This window comes from Vombatus ursinus, unplaced genomic scaffold (assembly GCF_900497805.2).
Source record: "Vombatus ursinus unplaced genomic scaffold, bare-nosed wombat genome assembly UNPS02008614.1, whole genome shotgun sequence".
Classification (NCBI taxonomy): domain Eukaryota; kingdom Metazoa; phylum Chordata; class Mammalia; order Diprotodontia; family Vombatidae; genus Vombatus; species Vombatus ursinus.
In genome coordinates, this window is record NW_020948392.1 from 498,256 (window position 1) to 517,833 (window position 19,578).

At 38.5% G+C, this 19,578-nt stretch overlaps 1 protein-coding gene across 4 annotated transcripts in view; it reads left to right on the top strand.

Moving 5' to 3' along the window:
• Positions 1-2,722: 2,722 nt before the first annotated feature.
• The window catches only part of LOC114034228 (chromodomain-helicase-DNA-binding protein 1), a 118,445-nt gene continuing 101,589 nt past the window's right edge, over positions 2,723-19,578 (top strand). For 2 of the 4 annotated variants that reach the window (XM_027849827.1, XM_027849828.1), the window contains exons 1-2: positions 2,723-3,018; positions 5,259-5,438. In XM_027849827.1, the coding sequence (XP_027705628.1) occupies positions 5,386-5,438 (53 nt within the window). In that variant the 5' untranslated portion in view covers positions 2,723-3,018; positions 5,259-5,385. The remainder of the gene's footprint in view (positions 3,019-5,258; positions 5,439-19,578) is intronic. The other 2 variants (XM_027849829.1, XM_027849830.1) reach the window with 2 other exon arrangements.

Genomic DNA, 19,578 nt, shown 5'->3' on the forward strand with positions numbered 1-19,578 from the left:
TTAAAAAAATATTAAATTTTATTTAATAGATTGGATGTCTCACAAAAATCTGTCAAGACTTTTTGGAATCTCAATTCTGCCACCCAATTTCCCAGTTTCATGTTATCAACAAAAGCATGTTATCTTTACCTTTATCCAAGTCACTGATAAAAATAACAAATTCAACAGGTACAGGACAGATCCCTGGAGCACTCCATTAGAGACATCCATTAAATTAACATTTATTAAGCACCTACAATTTAAAAAATGTGCTAGGTGCTGAGAAAACAAAGGCAAAAATAAATTCTACATAAATTCTTACATTCCATATAAATTTATTTTTCCCTCAAGGAGCTTACATTTCCTAGGGATTTAAACATGTATGAGTCAAGATAAATTGAAGAGAGGTGGGGGGAAGGATCAGGAAAGGCTGTAGTAGAAACTGGCACCTGATCTGAGCCTGGAAGGCAGCTAGGGATTCTAAAAGACAGAGATAAGGAGAATACATTCCAGGCATTTAAAGCCCTTGGCAACCTGGCTGCTTCCAATCTTCCTAGTGTTCTTACACTTTATCCCCCTCTATGCACTGTATGATCAAACTGTACTGGTTAACTTGTTTGTACATAGTTGTTTGCATGTTATTTTCCCCATTAGATTGTGAGTTCCCTAAGAGCAGAGACTGCCTATTGCCTTTCTTTGTACCCCCAGTTCTTAACAGTGCCTGAAAACCATTAGCCCTTAACAAAAGTTTATATTTACCAACTTCCTAGGAAACACTTCATTTCTATCTCTTTGTAATGGTGATCCACCATTTCTGGTATATTCTCTCTCTTAGCTTGGCTGGCTTCCTTTCAAGATTCAACTCAAATTTCACCTTTGACAGGTGGCATTTCCCAATCACTCCTGCTGACAATGCCTTCTCTCTAAGACCTTTCATATAATCTTTACGTCTGAGATATGCAGTTATTTATATGCTATCTCACCTATTAGAATGTGAACTCCTTGAAGTCAGATACAGTCTTTTTGATTTTCTTTGTATCATAGCCACTGAGCAAGTACTCTAAAAATGCTTCACTGACTTGACTCCTACTTTAGAAGGACATTTTGGCAATTATGTAAAGAAGATTGTCAGGGGTTAAGAAGACACTGAAAACATTAATAATCATTACTTGGATCTGGTCAAACAACCAAGTCTGAATCTATTTAAATGTATTATACATATCTGTTCAACCAGGAAGTCATGAGAGACTATCACAAATACCTTGATGAAATTCAGTTATACCATGTTTTATGAAATTGCTTTGATCTGGTAGTTTAAAATAAACTTTTTTTTCAGAAATCTTTTAACATGCTGAGGGAAGCCACAATCGAGTTGCCTACTATGTTAACAGAGTATTTAAAATATTTGTCTTGAGAAGAATCAAGTAGAGACAGCACAAAATGTAAAATTAGACAGTTATTAACCTATTGGGGGATTAGATATTATATAGTTTGCCTCATTCCACCTTTACCAAATGTAACATTAGAATATAAAACTAATCCACTGGGTCAGGATAAAAGAGAAAAATTAAAAAGCAATGAAATTGGTGTGGTTCAAGATCACTGACAGGAGGTGGGCAATTATGAGTTTCAATTTCAATTAATGCCTTGACAGAAAGTCAACGTGCATTTATTAAATGCCTATTAGATGCTTTTGAGTTGTTACGCTCATTGATGAGCGTTATTAGGTAGAAGGGATACAAAGAAAGGCACCCCCCCCATCACCAACAAAACGCCTTTCAATGGTAAACAAAAGCAAACAAAAAAACTAAGCTTGGCACGCAGCATGAAGCTAGCTGGGAAAGCGATGGAGCTAGAGGAGGAGAGTTACTGTTTTACACGGGGACAAAAGCTGTAGCCGAGGCCTGAAGTTGCAATACAAGCAAACAAACTAAACATCGGTTACATCTAGTCCCGTAAGTTACGGTGGCTTTGCCGTAACTGCTCGGCGCTCGAGGGCAGCCCGAGCTGGGCCAGGGTCCCCGGCCTGGGCTTCAGGGCCCACCCCCAGCAGAAAACAAGCCGTCGCCCCCCGGCCTCCACTCCGCCCCGGCCCCGCCCGCTCCCCAAATCAGGCCCCGCGAAACGAGCGCAACCCCAAACCGGGTCTTCCAAACAGGCTGCTGCCCAAGTCGGCTTCCAGGCGACCGACGCGAGGCGGCGAGCCCGGGCCCAGACAGCCTGCGCCGCGACTTCTCGGAGAGCGACCGGGCGCGAGGCCGGGGCGCGGCCCCTCGGCTGACGCCGGCCGCTCTGACGTGGCCGCACAGCTTCCGCGGCCGGCTCACCGGCGCCGCGCCGCCCAACGCCGCACGAGCTTCCGCCTTCGACTCCCCGCCGAGGCCGAGGCCAAGACAGCGGAGGCCGCGGGGGCAGAAAAGGCCGCGGCTCGCGGCGGCCCCGAGCGCGACGCCCGGAGCGCCGCCGCCGACCCCGCCCCCTCCCCACGGCGCGCGAGCCCCGGGGCCCGACGTGCGCGAGCCCGCTCCGCTCCCGGAGAGGGAGGAGGCGGCGGGGAGCCGACGTCGCGCGGGAGGTGCCGCGGGGACCGAGGCGGAGCCGGGGGAGGAGCGGGAGGAGGTGGTTTAGCTTGGCGTCATGGCGGCGGCCGGGAGGCGATAAGGGGCGGGAGCGGGAGCGCGCGCGCTCGCGGACAGCTCGTTACTTCTCTCTCCTCTCTTCTCTCTGTTTGTGTTTCAATAATGAATTGATTGTTGTAGCCACAACTAAGAATCGCCAGATCGTGCCACAGGCCCGGGTTTCCCCTCCCCTCTTCGCCCTCCTCCCCTTTTTCCCTCCCTTTCCGTACACACGCGCACACACACGCACACTCACACACATACACACATACACACACACACACGCGCGCGCGCGCGCACATACACAGACACTACCCGGACGACCGGGACCAGAGTCTCTCCACAGCGGCCGCAGCGCGGCCCGGGCTCCGGGAGGAGACCAGCAGAGTCCCACCGCCGGCCGGGGACACCCTTTCCACAGGTAAGGGAGCGGACACGGCCGTGGCGGGGCCTGGGGGCAGGCGGAGGCCGCCGCTGCGGGGGGAGGGAGGCCCTGCCCGGCCGGAGGCGGCTTCTCCGTGATGGCCGAGTGCAGCGGCCCAGCGGCCCTTGGGCGGGCGGGATGGGGGAGGGAAAGCAGGCAGGGCGGCCAGCAGAGGCCCGCGGCTGTGCGGCCCAGCAGAGGGGATCGGGCCGGAGCCGGAGAGGGGGGTTACCGGGAGGCGGCGCGTGGGATAGGGAAGTGTGTGTATGTGTGTGTGTGCGCGTCTGTGTGCGGGGAGGGCGTGCGGGGAATGTTTCCCCTTCTCTTGCGGAGTCGCCATCGCTTAGGCCTCCCCGGTGCGGTGCCTCTGAAAGAGTGAGGGAGAAAGTGGAGAGAGGAGCCAGCACTTTCTGGCTGCCAGCACCGCAGCATCCAGCACGTGGGGAGCTGGGGGGGGGACGACGGCGGGCGGGGCCCCGAGTGCGGGAGGGGGCGCTCAGGGACGCGGCTGGAAGTGGTGCAGGAAAAGGGGGCACCTCGGGGAAGTTTGAGGCGGGAAAGGAGCGGATCTCGGGGGGGTGCAGGGCAGCAGCGCTGGAGGGAGGAGGAGGCTGCTGGACGACAGGGTGAGGAAGGGCCAGGGGGCGAGGGGGGCACGACCCCTTTTTGTAAATTTCGAGGGTGGAGCTGTTATGGAAGAGCCTAAGGGAGAAGAATGTCGGATGAAGCCAGTGAAAGGCCGGGGATGGTGATGTGCGCTGGGAGCTTCTGTAGGGGGAGGTCCTTGACAGAAGGACTCTGTCTTGAGAAGAGGACTTCTGAGAAAAGGGAGAGGATGTGAGAGAGAATGAGGCTGAAGGGTCTGGCAGAGTAGAGGACTATGATGAGCGGCAGGAGGAATGAACAAGAAAAGTTAGAGAGGTAAGTGGAGTTTGTAAAGTAAGAGTTACGAAGAGGATTTAAATCAAGGAGTAAACTCTGGCATGTGGGATTTAGGGTAGAAGGAGAATTAATACAGGATGTCTCGAAAGTTTTAGTGCAGTTTTCAGCTTTTAAACTTAACTAAGACTTTTGGGACACTCTTTATTTCACATGAGGAAAAATGTTGATGGTAGGAATGACCCTTAGGGAACAGTCCTTGCATAGAAGGACCCAGGACCTTACGGAGTTAGTCCCTGTCTCTTCCTGGGATTCTCAGTTTTCATTGAGCTAATATTTTTCTTTCTGTTTTGGTGAAAAGAAACAATCTTTGACATGAATTTTCTCTATGCTGAGCTACACACAGCATTTCTACTCTCAGCAGGCTGTCTTGTTACTTTTTGACTGAGGAAGGATCTGCTGTCTCCGCCCCGGCTTCTTCCTTTCGCTTCCCTGCCAGAGATCTCCTTTGTTTATTCATTGATGGCTTGTAGGTGACTCTTCTGTTTTGTGCTGGGATCTTGTCTAAAAAGAGGTGGAGCTATTGTGGTGTCTTAACCTCCATACTGGAAATCTAAAATTAGTGTCTTGGAATCAGTATCCTTTTAAATTTGGACAAAATAAGAATTTAAAGTATATTCCCTCGGATTCATTTTTTTTCCCTTTTTCAGTATACACACTGCAGTTCTACTTTTCTCACCGTTTTGTTTTTTGTAGTATATGGAATGGTTGCCTTTATTTTTATGTTTTTTGGTCTGGATCTGAGATTTCATAAACTGAACTTAAGAGTTTGGAAGTACAGTACTCTCCACTCACTGAAAGTTGGTTATTCTGAAAAAGTTGCTTAGGGAAGAGGTTAAGGGACTTGCCCCTTCAGATCATCAAGTCTTGAATCCATATCTTTAGGCTCCAAGGCCAGCCCCTTGTCTACCGTACAGCTAGGCTTTTGGACTTCGTTTTAGTCATGAAATGTTTTATTATGTAAAGCGTTTTTTGCTTTATTAATCTTTACAGTTGGACTAATTTTTGTGAATTGGTTTTAGATTGCTACTAAAAATTTATCAATCCACAAATTTTTTCAGCATTTCAGACACAGATATTACATAGCAATACTATATTTTGTCAATGAGTATCAGTTTATTAATGAACTATTGCGCAATACCAGACATGCCAGTCATATTTGAAACACTTTTTCTATCTTTTTAAAACAATCTGGTTATCATATATCTAGGCACATCCAAAATAGTTTTTAAGTGCCTAATTTGTGTGATTTCTATAAAAATTTTAAGTCTAATTTTTAAAAAATTATGATTCTTTAGGTAATTTGAAAAGAGTCCAAAATAACTTGTGACCATTTGGAAGGAAGCAAGGAACAGTCTGAAGTAAGCAATCCAGCTTGTAAACTGGGAAGATTTATATTTTATTTTAAACTTCTGAATATTTACAATGAATGGACACAGTGATGAAGAAAGTGTTAGAAACAGTAGTGGAGAATCCAGGTAAGAACTTTTTTAAAATACTGTATTTGCTCTGAGAATACTGTAGAAAATACTGTATTTGCCAAACTTCTTTGCAAAGGACAATATCAACAATTTAATTCCTTATAGGAGCTGCTTTTGAACTTTTGGTTTCTTTGGGCTATTTAAGTAATTCTGTCACTTCCCTGTATTTGAGTAGCTACAGAAGCATTATACGAATTTTGAGTTTTGTCCTATTCTTTACACGGAGGAAAAACTTGGATCAAAGAATAAAATTCTCTAAATTCTCTAACATTTGTTTTGATGACTCAGAATTTGTCAGTGTAGTGAAGAGAAAGTTTTGTGATAGTTTCGACTGAGTTGCTGCCTTCTTTGGTGATTGCATCCATTCCTATGATTTCATTAATCACCTCAACGTAGATAACTTCCAAATCTGTGTTCATCCCTAGTTCTTTTGTAGAACTTCAGTTCCACAATTCCAGGTGCCTGCTGGACATTTCCGCTGGCACCTTAAATTCAGCATCTCTATAACTAATTCACTAATCCTTCATTTTCCTCTTGCCCCATCTCCCCACCTACAAACCTGTCTTCCTCATAACTTTTCTATAGATAACTCCAGTATCTTTACTGTAGCTCAGGCTTGAAACTTCAGACCCATCTTTCATCATTTCTTAATTCCTACTTAATCCAGCCATTTACCAAATTCTGCCAGTCGTAACACTAAAATATCCTTTATCATCTGAAACCACCTTGTTTCTAGTTCTCATTTCTTTTGAGAAATTTCTTTTGCATAGATTAATAGTTTTCCTAACTTTTTTTGCCTACAGTTTGTCTCTTTAATCCATCCTTCATTTTTGGCCCTTCCTAATTCGTTTTTGGATCATTTTAGTCAGCATTTATGGTGTCTATTTCTTTAAAAGCTCTCAGTGGACTCTAATTGTCTACCAAATAAAATTTAAATTTCATATTTTGATACTTGAGTGGAAGCTTGAAGTCTTGTAGAGGGGGCCAGCCTTTGTCTGGAAGGCCTAGTTTCCTAGTTACCCTGGGCAAGTCATTTAACCTCTGAGTGCCCCAGGCCGTGCTCTTAAGACTTTCAGTTTCTGAACAGTTGATCTGCAGTTTTCTGTTCTGAAGTTCTCCATTCATATGAAATCAATAACCTAAACCAAAAACAAAACAAACTAAAACATAAAAAAAACACGACATTTCTGTCCTTCCACTGTGTAACTCCTACTGTCTTTTAAAATTTACAATTGACTATGTGAAATCACAAGCCTAGACCCCCCCCCCCCAAAAAAAAATATATATATAGACACAAAGGCTTCTCCACAGTCTGTCTCCTACTACATTTTCAACCTTGTCTTACCTCATATACACTGTTTTACACATATTCTTTATCTTTACATTAGTCCTTCATTTGAGCCAAACTGGATCACTCATTATTTCCATTTCTCATCCTGCTTACTCTCATCTCAGTGCCTTTTTACTTTCTGTCCAGCTGTCTTTCATATGTGACTTGTATTCTATATAGCATCTCTATTAAAATCTTTAAATTGTCCTTTTAAGCCCAGCTGAAATGCAACTTTCTTAATAGTCTCGCCTATCTTTGCTGTTGAAAGTGAACTTTTTATCAAAATTCATGACTTTTTCCCCCCTAAATGTCTTGTGTCATTATTTCTATATATATCTTAATAAATCTTAACTGTCTTAATTCATTCTTATATTCTCATAATTTCATCCTTGTATTCTTATTTCATCTTGTATTCATCCTTGTATTAGCACAAAGTTTTTCCATTTTGTTTTTATATATAAATGTTGAATTGAACGTAGAGAGTAAATCTGCCCTCGTTTTGTGAAACCATTGATAAAAGTGATTAGTGTAGGACTTTTTTGACTCTGATAATATTTTTATTAAAAATAATGTAACCAGTAAAAGAAAAGAGAATGCAATATCTATGTTTTCATCTGATATTTTGTGATTCAAACTTTTATTGCTGAAGTGTTGTGGCTTTCCCATTTTCTAGAAGCCTGAGGTTTTCATTTGAGGAATGAGTTAGTGCACTGCTTATGAATTTTTTTCATGTGTGTATCTAAGCTGAAGATGATAAATTGGTACATATCTTTGCAAATAAAATGTGTAGGTTTTTATGTAGGCATGGAGGAAAACAGTTTTTCTTTTTTTAAGCAATTATCTATCATACCCTATTTATATTTAATATATGTGTGTATGTGTATATACATACATATATACGTACATTTTAAAAGTCCTTCACACATTTGGCAGCCTATGGAGTGGCTTTGTTTTGTTGTTGTTGTTGTATTTTGCCATAGTTCCAGATAAAGCTATTATTCGTATCTTGTCAGAGTGCAAGTGAAATATATTTTACCAGTTTCCTGTGACTTAGGTGAAAGGTGATAATTTTAAAATCCTCCATGTCCTTCTCTCTGCTTTTACATTTTACCTTGTGTGCTTCAAGGACCTGTAATTTCATTGCTGTGGGTACTGCCTCCACTGACACGGAACTAAGATCTCTCTGTAACTCAGGAGATGGACTTGGAGAATTGCTAAGGCCCCAAAATTTATCATTATGCTGCCAAGCTGATGCCAAGTCTTCTGAACTTAAATAGGATGGTCCTCAAACAATATATCTCTACAGCCTGACACTAGGCTTCTAGTATATCATTAATGAAAATTGGGGGAAAAAAAGAAGGAACTTTAGTCAAACAATCATACCTCCTTCAGGTTCATTTATAGGTTAAAATTATATTTCAGTTGATTTTGTCATAGGAGTTTTAAAAATCAGTTGCAGCAAATGAAACTCATTTATTATTTGATATAAGATAGAAAAATAATTGATAATATCCTTACCTAATGTGTACTTGTGGTGGAAAAACAGGAAAGTTGAGAATCAGGGAAATAGTGGGCAGTCAGAAAGATGTCTTAAAAACTAGAGGGCAGGAAACAAAAATGTGATGTAAATCTATTCTGTGCCATGTAGCCAATGACAAAAACCACATTCTCCCCTCCCCCATCATTTATGTGAGAAAGCATGTTGCACTAAGGACAATAAACTAGGAGTTAGGATAACTGGATTCTAGTTCCAGTTTTGTTATATGCTAGCTTGAATAAGCCACTTGACATTTCTGAGTCTTAGTTTACTAATCTAAAAAATTTGTGGGATGAAATGATCTCTAAATTCATGTTTTTGTTTAGTATTTTTATGTTTTTACTTTGGAGTCAGATTATTGCTACTTAAAAATGGAAGTTAAATAGTCCTAACTAATACTTTGTAATCTAATCCAAATAGGTTGTAACATCTAATTATTTATAAATGTAAAAAATTATTTCTGAAATATTTTAAAACAAATTTGGAAACATTAACATCAAAATTCTCACAACTGTTTTTAAATTCTTGTTTGTTCAGAGATTACTACCTAGGAATATATATAATTTTTTCAAGCTTCTTTAAAACAAAAAATGGATTGCTTGTCCTTTGCATTTCTTCTTCTCCTTTACCTTTTGGAAGATTTTTTTTCTTGAACTAAATTTGTTTTTGAAAATCAAGTATTAGCCCCTGTCCATTTTAAAACAAATTTCAGAGTAATCTAAATTTTGATTTCTGAAGATTATTTTTAATAGAAATATTCTCCTCCCAATAGATGTGAATCTTAGAACACCACAAGTCTTCAAAGAATCGAAAGTGTAGTAAATACATAGAATAATGGAGAGATGCATGAATGGTGAAAGTAATCTGTAGCATATTTGCCTGGATGACATAAGCAGAAGAGATGATATAAAGTAGTGGTGTCAAACTCAGAAATAGGTACTACTAAACCTGTATTGAGAAAATAATATATTAACATTATGTTCTATTGTATTTTTATTTATTTTGTTAAATATTTAACAATTTCATTTTAATCTGGTTAAGGCCACACTGGGAGTGTTGCAGGCCCAGTATGTTTGACACCTCTGTTGTAAAGGAAATGTATGATTGGAAAAGGAGGGTGGGCCAGTCATGTGTAAAGAGCAAGGGATAACAGATGGACAGCCAGAGTGCTCCACTGGTACACACAAATTGTAGAACAATCCAGAGAAAACCCTCTGACATATTAGGTTTATCTTCTGTAGAATATCTGTGGAAGGATAACACGGAATGAGAAGACATACTATATTGATGGTAGTGTAGACCCACATTCATGTGATCACCAATCCATTGAGTAGTGATTTCTTAGTTTAAGATTGCCATTCTATTCAATAAACATTTATTGAACACCTCAAGTCCTATGCTAATTTGGGAGGATATAAAAACAAAAAATGAAATAGTCTGTTCCTTTAAGGAACCTTTATATAGCTTAGAAGATACAAGATAATTTGAATAGGGGTGGAACATTAACAACTGATATTCAAAAAAAGTCTTCATGGAGTAAATAGCATCTGAACTGAGCATTGAAGCAAAATAAAGATCCTCAGAGGTAGAGATGAGGGACAAAATAGAGTGCCTTTCAGATATGGAGGGCAACTTGTACAACTGCAAAGTTAGGAATGTGGAATGTCAAGTATGGAAACAGGTAGTAGTACAGTTCAGGTGTCTGGTAGCATGTCTGAAAGAGAATAATAGGAAATAAGTCTGGAAAGATAGGTGGCTGTGAAGTATCTTTGCTTGAACACTTGTGATCTTGTCTTTAACTATCACAACTACTGTCCTGCTTGTATCCAATACAGTTTTTGATTATTTCTGTATTAATGAATATCTGACATAATAGATAAATTAAATTCACACGCTTTCTAAAAATTTTATTTCAGCCAGTAATTTTACTCTCCCGTTTTTTTTTTTGTTTTGTTTTGTTTTAAGAGGTAGCATGGTGTAGTCAAGTGGATGGAGGATCTGTTTTGGAGCCAGTAAGACCTCATTTCAAGTCCTTCCTTGACCCATACTGGTTGTGTGATGTTAAGAAAGTCATTTAATCTATCAGTGCCCCAGGCAGCTTTTTTTCTCCAGTAAATTTTTATTCACGTCTTTTGTTTTGACGTCACCTAAATTTCTCTGTGTATTCCTTTCTTCCTCCCAAGAGCCATCTCTTATAACAAAGACTTAAAAAAGGGGGTGGGGGGGAGAGACAGTTCAGCAAAACAAACACACATCCACACATCTAGAGTCTGACATTCTGTGTAGTGTTTCATATTCATAGTATCCCACCTCTAAAACTAAGGTACAGGGGAAGGTCCCTTCTCATCTCTCTTCTAGTAACAATAACAATAATAATAATAGTTAGCATTTATATAGTGTTTTAATTAAGTTTTGCAAATTGCTTTACAAAATTATCTCATTTTATCCTCATAACAATCCTGGAAGTTGGTGCTATTATTATCCCCACTGTAGGAACTAAGAAACTGAAGCAGCTAAGTGATGTGGCCAGTTACACTGTATCTGAGGCTGGGTTTGAACTTAGTTCTTCCTGGTTTCAAGTCCATCACTCTGTCCTGTTTGTTAAGCTGCCTTTGAGGTCCACCTTGTTCATTGTAATATCACAGCATTCAGTTTCAGTTGTTTTAATTGTTGTTCTTTTCATTGTTGCAGGCTTTACTTTCGTGATTTTCTTTACTTCACTTTTCATCCTTCTCATACTAATCTCTATCTTACTTATTCTTAAGTGGTATGTGGAGGTAGGGAATATATTCCTTCTACCCATGATATTTCTACCCAAGTATAATGAAGCATGATCACAGAATGCATCCTCTTTCTTAAAAGAAGGTATTGTTGTATCTCAGTACAGAATTTATTTGAGTTTCATTACATTTTTATATGAGAAAGATGGTAATAGATCCCTATATGTTGAACAAGCACTTTTTATAAGAGGGACTCAACAAACTACAATTTGAATAATAATATTGATTATATTGAGAGTATTTTTTTTGTTTACTACTTGTTTGGTTTTAAATCAGAGCACAAAGTACTAATATTCTTATCTTTTACCTCTGTCCTTTTTCCTTGGCTTATTTACATGTTTTATTGTTGTGGAAATAGTCTGAGGCAAAAGGAACAAAAAGTAAAAAGCTTTCTAACTGACTAGGTTCACATGCTTCTGAAATTCTTTCTTCTGAGTTCTCCTAGGGCAAGGATTCTTTAACATTTTTGTGTCATAGACCCCGTTGGCATTCTGGTAGAACTTTTGAACCCATTCTTAGGATAATATTTGTTGCCTGTATTCGTAAGTAAGGTAAATACTAAATTTCAGTTTGAGATTAGTGAAAATAAAGATATATGTTTTTCTATCCAAATTGGACCACAGACCCCAGGTTAAGAACTACTACTTTAGATACACATGTGCACACATACACACATATATGGGTGTTTCTATCTTATCTGTGTTATATTATAAATTATATGTATTATATAATATACAATTATGTATAATATATATTAGAATAATATACGCACCTCTAATCTGAAGCTAGAAAATTGCTTTTTTTTTACACTATATATTCTAGAAGCAAGTTCTGTTACTGTTTTGCTTCAGTTCTGTCCATTTATGTGAGATGCTTTCATTTTCCTTATATATCTCTAACATTAATATCTTCTAACACCTCCATCTCTATCAATTCTATGCCTTTTCTGGTGGTACAGGGCCCTAGACAAGATTACATCTAACTAAGAAATTGAGAAGACATTTCAAATATTTTTGAAAAGTAGCTTGTTATCTTAAGATGTCAAATAGTAATAGAGAATAATTAATTCTCTGCATCTGTGACAGTATTTGCACTTTTAAAATCCAGTAATTGAAAAAAGAATCATTCTTTGAAAATTTGGTAGACACAATATATGATTAGATTTCTTCTTAGTTTTTCTGCATGGAAGGGCAAACCGATTGACCAGTAGGAGGGGAGTGATGAAGAGAAAGTAGGTAATAAAATGGGTCACTTTCTTAGTGCTGTGGTTGCTTACTATATTGAAATATATCTTCTGGGAAATGTGTGTCAGGATGCACCTGCAACTGTTTCAGCCCAACACAAGGTTGTATGTGTAACTGAAGAAGATACTCCTGAAGACGTTTCCTTCACCAGTACCATTTCATAACAGCAGTTGCCAGCTGTATTTATTTGCTTATTACTTGCAACCAGACTTTTCAAACTTGGTTAGGGATTTTCCCATTTTTAACCTCCCTATAGTGGTTTCATTGCAGGTATAGACTAGAGAAAAGAAGCAGAAAATTCAATACCTATTTGGTTTTTGAATGACTAGTGTATTCTTTATTCTAGAAGAATTGTGTGAATGCATAATTTACTATTCAGTAGAAAGTTTGTTTAGCAGATCAGGAGCATTCCTTTTTGAAATTACTGTGGAAGCTTCATTTTTATTAATTTTGATCATTTTGGCCTTCTGAGGTAATTCTTATACTGCAGAAAGGATATTGGTGACTTTGCTAACACTCTACAGTGAGTCAGTAACTTGTTTCAGCTTGTATCTTGTGAACGGTTTTTTTTTGTATCAGTTTAATAGTGCTTCATACATAGATACACTGTCAGATAAGGCATAGGTTTGATACTAAATGTTATTTTTATTTATAGACATTTCACATTACCTTAAAAATTGTATCCATTTGTAAATAGTCTTTACAACATGGTTATGGTATATATTAGAATATAGCTCCTTGAGAGCAGGGACTATCTTGCATTTCCAATTGTATCCCCAGTGTTTTGCATGTAGCAAGTGCTTATTAAATGCTTTTTCATTCATTCATTCGTTCGTTCATAGCTTGCAGTTAAGCATTAAGAGAATCATGCAGTCTGTCAATTTGACATCTCCTAGTGTGGTAGCAAATATTTCTATCTGCTTTCTGGGGACCATTGAAACATGAAGCAAGAAATATTTAATACTCATTTCCTTGGTACTTAGTATTTTAGTGGCACAATACTTACTGAATTTTGACACTCTTTGTATCTCTCCCTACACAAAATTGATCAACTTGCTAAGCATTTGAGTAGCTACTATATATGTGTCATTGTTGGCATCAAGGAAAAAAAAGACAAATGCCCTCAAGAAGCTTACATTCTATTGAGGAAGACAACATGTACATGTAACTATATACAACATATACATAAGGCATTTTGAGGGGCTAAGAAAGTCTTCATTTAAGTAGGTGGCATTTGTAAATGAACTACTTTTTTTAAAGTTCTGGGAAGCACCAAAAGTACTGTTTTCCAGTGTTGATTTTTCAGTTATCTCGAAAAGGCATACAATTTTGGGTAAAAATTTTAATGGAGCTTAAAAAAATCATCCCTCTTTTATGTATGTGCTTTACCTCATTTCCTTCCCAAATTATGTATATAGTACTTAACCCAAAATTAAACCTTTTGTGAATCCCAAGGATATAGTTGGTTATGTAGCACTAGTAACTAATCTTCCTGATGGATAAATTCACCAGATTCTAAAAATAAGAGATCCTACTAAGGAGGATACTACTAAACACATAGTCCAGAGGAAAGCTCTAGTTTTAGAGTCAAAGTACCTACCTGAATGTGAATACTGATTCTCATTTACTGTATACTCTATACTTCAAAGATCTTTTTTTGGATATAATTTTCATTGCATTATGATCAGAAAAAATGCATTTAATATTTCTATTTTTTCCCCTGCATTTGTGAGGTTTTTATGCTCCAGTAAAGATCAATTTTGTGAAAATGCTATGCATAGCTTCTTAATGCCTTTCTTGTTTATTTTATTGTTAGATTTATCTAGGTCTGAGAAGGTTAAATTGAAGTTCCCCACTAGTGTAGTTTTACTATTTCCTCCTGTAATTCATTTAACTTTTCCTTCTAGAATTTGGATCCTATGACATTTAGTGCATGTATGTTCTGTATTGATATTAATTTATTATTTCTAGTGCCTTTTAACAAAAACAGTTTCCCTGATTATTTCTTTTCACTAGGTCTTTTTTTACCTTTGCTTTGTCTGAGATCACGATTGCTACTCTTGCCTTTTTTTTTTCACTTCAGCTGAAGTGTAATGGATTCTGCTTCCCTCCCTTATTTTACCTCTGTATCTTAATGTTTCAAGTGTGTTTCTTGTAAAGTACATTTATTCTGGTTTCTAATCCATTCTACTATCTTGCATTTTATGGATGAATTCATCCCATTCACATTCACAGTTTTGATTGCTAATTATGTATTATTTTACCCTGTCCCCTCTTCAAGACCATTTCTGACCACTGTCTCCCTTAATCTACCCTCCCTCTTATCCTCACCCCCTTTCTCTTAACCTCTTTCCCTCATTCTTTCCTGTTGGGTATGAATTTTGTTACCCAACTGTGTGTGTGCATTCTTCCCTCCTTGAGCCAGTTCAGATGAAACCAGTGTTCAAATGTTGTCTCCCTCCCACTTTATTCTCCATTATATAAACGCTTCCTTTTTTTTTTTCATCTCTTTAATTCTTCTTTGGATAGCTCTCTTTTCTTTTCCCATTTTTTCTACTGCTCTTATTTGGTTTTTCGGATTTTTTTTTTTTTTGTTTTTTTTTTTTTTTTTCTTTTTTTTTTTTTTTTTTTTTGATGAGGCAGTTGGGGTTAAGTGACTTGCCCAGAGTCACACAGCTAGTGAGTGTTATGTGTCTGAGACCGAATTTGAACTCAGGTCCTTCTGACTCCAGGGCCAGTGCTCTATCCACTGTGCCACGTCTCATGTAAGAAGTTTTGTTAGGTTTATATCCAATTTTTATTTTTCTTTGAGGTTTTGCTTGTAAGTCTTTTTATGTCATTTGTCTTGTGTATTTGGCTTGAGCGTCTCTGTTACTGTAATAGCCCTTTATGGTTAGGCTCTTTATTTGTTTGCTCATTCTTCCATCCTATTTCTTGACTTTGGACTTTATATTAGTGTTGGGCCTTGCTCACTTTTGGCAGAGGTTATCTGGCCTGAGCTTCTGTCTTTTTATGACCTTCTGCTGTTGTCATAGCTCAGTCTTGGGCATGAAAGTTTTTACTGCTTCCAGAATGGTGTGATCTGGGGAGAGGCTTGTTCACTGCCCACCTGGTATGAACTTGCAACTTCTTGACCTAGGTTTGAGTATATTTGATTATGTATAGTTGAGTTTCCATAGACTGCTGCTAAACTCAGTTACTGTTAGCCCATTAGGAGGTTCTCCAAGTTCAGAGGAACTAAACTGCTTGACTCCTCTTTGATGTTGATTTTTTGCCCTGGTTATTCCACTGCAGACTTATGTGCAGGGCTAAAGGTTAAAACTCAGCCCCTCCTCTGTTCTCATGCTCAGAGCCACAGAGCTAAATTTTTGGAATTTGTTCCTTGCTCTGCACTCAGCTAGGGAATTTTCTTGCTTACAGCCTTAAGCTCTGCTTTGTGCACTGGAACTGGATAATGGGCTCCAGATGACACTTGTTCCTGTTCCCAGTGCTCACTCAGGGGTCCCCTGGTATCTCTGTCTGCCTTGGTGATTCCAGCCCTGGTAGTTAGTCACAGGCCCCTTACCTTTCCAGGGCACTTGATTGCTTCTCACTGCTACCCCTAAGACTGCTTCCATTGCCTCTACTGTTCTATGTTCCTGGCCAGCTCCCAACCCAATATCTGAAGACGTCTCTTCCTAAGCTGCCCTGGGCTGGAAAAATGACTCATTGTGACTTTTTCTTGGCTTTCCCAATCAGAATTTGGTATGGCATGTTTTTTAGGTTGTTGAGAAAGAATGTTGGGTAACTGGGCAAAAATACTCTCTCTCACTCCACCATCCTGACTCCACCTCTGCTTGAGTCTTGAGCAGGTGACTTTACCTCTCTAATCCTCAGTTCCTACATCTGTAAAATGATGACTAGATGACCTGTAAAGTCTCTTCTAGTTCTTGATCTGTGATCCTGTTATTTGAGTCCTATCTGACCTAAAATAATTTTTAGTATTTCACTCTGAGAGCAGTCACTTTTTTTTTTGGTATCATGTACAAGAACACATTCACTTTTAGCTAATAGGAGTGATCGTTATTATAGTATTTCATTTTAGCAAGTAATTGATTTTTTTCTATTTATTTAAAACTTGTTAGGCCCAATTATGAGCAAAACATTGTGTGCTCTAAGCACTGAGCGAGATAAAAAGATAATAAAATTGCTCTGCTGTCAAGAAGCTTATAATTCACTATATGTCATGTAAGTGGATTTGATCTAGTTGAGAGGTATTTTTCATATTTTGTAACTGGAAAACAGATTTACTTGAAGTACTTGGCACAGTGCCTCATTCATAGTTGGAGCTTAATAAATGTTTGTCAAATTGGTGTTCCCTTTTACCCAAAGTTAAATAGTGGGTCAGGTGCTTATATCCTACTTAGATTGTTATGTTATGCTTTGAGTTACATTGCTGGCCTATATCTAGTGCCCTCTACATCAGAGAGAAAACATTTCTTGGTGTTAGAGAAATGGGGAGTAAAGGCAGAACTTAGCTTATTAAAAATCACAACTACAGTAAAGGATAACATCTACCTTGGGAAAACAGGTAGAATACATAGAAACATTCTAATGTAGCTTTGTAAATAACTGTTCGTTTGGAGCCTATACAATATTCAGCACCCGTTGTTATTGTTAGACATAGTAGTAAGTTACAAAGTTAAAAGATTGACAATCTAATATGGATAGATACATGAACGTAAAAACAAATGCATATTTTAGAATGTGTTTGTCTATACATGCATTTAGTTAATGTGTGAAAACAAAAGATAGTTTGTCAGATTACTGAAATGTGAAGTAGTTGAAAAAGGAATTGTAGAGCTGATGATAATTTAGCAAAGTTTTGAAGGCAGAGATGGATGCAGTTCAGAAACGATGGAAAATACTTTTAATTCAGAGGGTGAGGGAGTAGAATTTCTTGCAGATGACTAGCATTGAGCTTTCATCCTTTCCTGTTTCTTCCAGTTCCTAAAAGAAACCACCAGTCTCTCAAAACAAATCCATTTGATGCCTATGTTGCTTAGGAGTCTTTTGGCCTCAGTCTTAGATCATCTTCTGCATCCACTGTTTAGGGAAAGCCAGGAATTTGCTTTGTTTTCAAAGAAGGGCCAGAAAACCGATTAGAAGGCACATAATGGATGATTATTCCATTTTTATTCAGTTAAATGCCATTAAAAAGTAATTTTTTACATGTTGGGGAATCATGAAACACTAGTTACCTAAAAATTAAGCTTCTTGTTGAAGTTTCCTTTGGTTACTACCTGAAAGACACCTTGAGGGTGTTAGTAGTATGGTCAGGTTACAAGAGAAACATAGTCTTGGTTGAGCAGCATTGGCTTCAGGAAATGTCTAGGAATGAGATGACAGCACAAGAATTATTGAAAAAACCCTTTTTCCTGTGAACTTCACTAACAATGACTGCTTAGCTCTCTTCTATCTCAGACATACAATAATTATGTCTCAAATAATTTTTTTAAATTCTGGGTAGTTGTGACCTTAGTCTCGATTGAATGAAGAACTGAGTTGAGAGAATATGTAAACTCCCATTAATATCTAAAATCACCTTACTCGAATGGATCCATGTTCTCCTTATCCTGGTTATTTCTTTCATTGGTACAGATCACAACACATTCATATCATTTCATCCTGTGAGATTCCTGTCCATGCTTTCCAGTTGCTCCATAGAGGATCTACTTAGGACTCTGGAAGTCTACCTGTCCTTCCTTCCATCCTTTCCAAAGCTGCTTTTATTATTCCCTTCCTGTCTTTTACAATCCCTCCCTCTTTCCCCTTCTCCTTCTTCTGTCTGTCTACCTTTCTTCCCTCTTTCCCCTACTTCTCTCTCTCCTTTTCTCTTTTCCTCCTGTTTCTTCCTTCCAAAAAAAATTTCATGTAAAATGAAACATTCCACAGGACCCCTTTATCTTTTACTGTATTACAGTTCACCTTTCCAAGCATACATTTCCTGCATGATATTTTAATTCATAGGTCAATATTGGAAATATGGTATAGCCTACTTATTCCCACCATGTGTCCTTACATTGCCTTACATTAAGGTCATCCATAACCTTAATTGTTTTATAATTATATGGTATTTTGAAATTCTCAGACTTCTCAGTAGAAAAACATTAGTGTTCTTAAAAAGTGTGTGGGGGTGTGTGTGTGAGGGTGTATGTGAGGGTGTGGGTGGTGTGGGTGTGGTTTTGAAGGACAAGCTTGAGATCATTTAGACACTGTCCAGTTTCCTAGACGCAATCCATTTTGTTCTCTGTTGTTCAGTAGTTCTGAGCCCAACTTATTGTCCATCTACAGTGTTATAGGTATATATGTAATATGCTTGTGTACTAATTCAGTGGACTGACCTTCCAAGACTCATTATTATGGTCTGCACATTAGGAAACTTTCTAACCATTTAGTTTTCCTGTAGGTTTGTTAATCCAGTCTCTTTTATGTAATGGATTTCATTGAAGAAGCCTTATAATGTTCTGGTTCTTGATTCATTCAGTGCATTTTCATCCAGAAACAGCATTTGAAGGAACCTATGATACATCAATAAGGAATCCCTCTTCTTGTTGCGCCCCCTCCAGGAAATCTTCTATGATAGTGGTGAACACCTTTGGTGAACATAAATCTCCATTATGTGTCTTGCTTGACAATTAGAGAGTGGTTGAATAAAGTTATCTCTTTGGTTATTTTTATTAAGGAATCCTCTACATTTTTAACATAAGCATGAGAGACTTCTTATTGGAGGTGAGCCTTGAAGATTTTTTTTAATGCTAAATCAAAGGCAATTTTTCTATCTAACACTAAACAGTGGGATCTTGTAGTCAGTTGTGTGATTGTAAAGCTGTCATCTGACATATGAAAAAATAGTTTGTGAAAGCTTGACTGTTGCCTTCTTATTTTCATCAAGGATGCTTTTGTTATATGTGTAGAACGTTCTTCAAAAGACTCTTAAAATTAAGGAAATAAGCATAGAGGTTGTTAGTTTTTGATCATCAGAGAACCATTAGTCGTTTCCCCCCATTCCGTTTGTATCCTCTCCTTTCTAAGAGATTTTGTGAAATGATCCCCCTCAGTGCTTATGCTCCTCCAGCACAGATTTTCTTATTTGTATTGTATCTGTCTCAGCTGCTTTTTCTGACTGACTTTTGATTTTGCTGTCACCTTCCTTATAAATAAAATACTGGGGATCGAGATGTTTAAAATGTGGTGGCTCCATTGT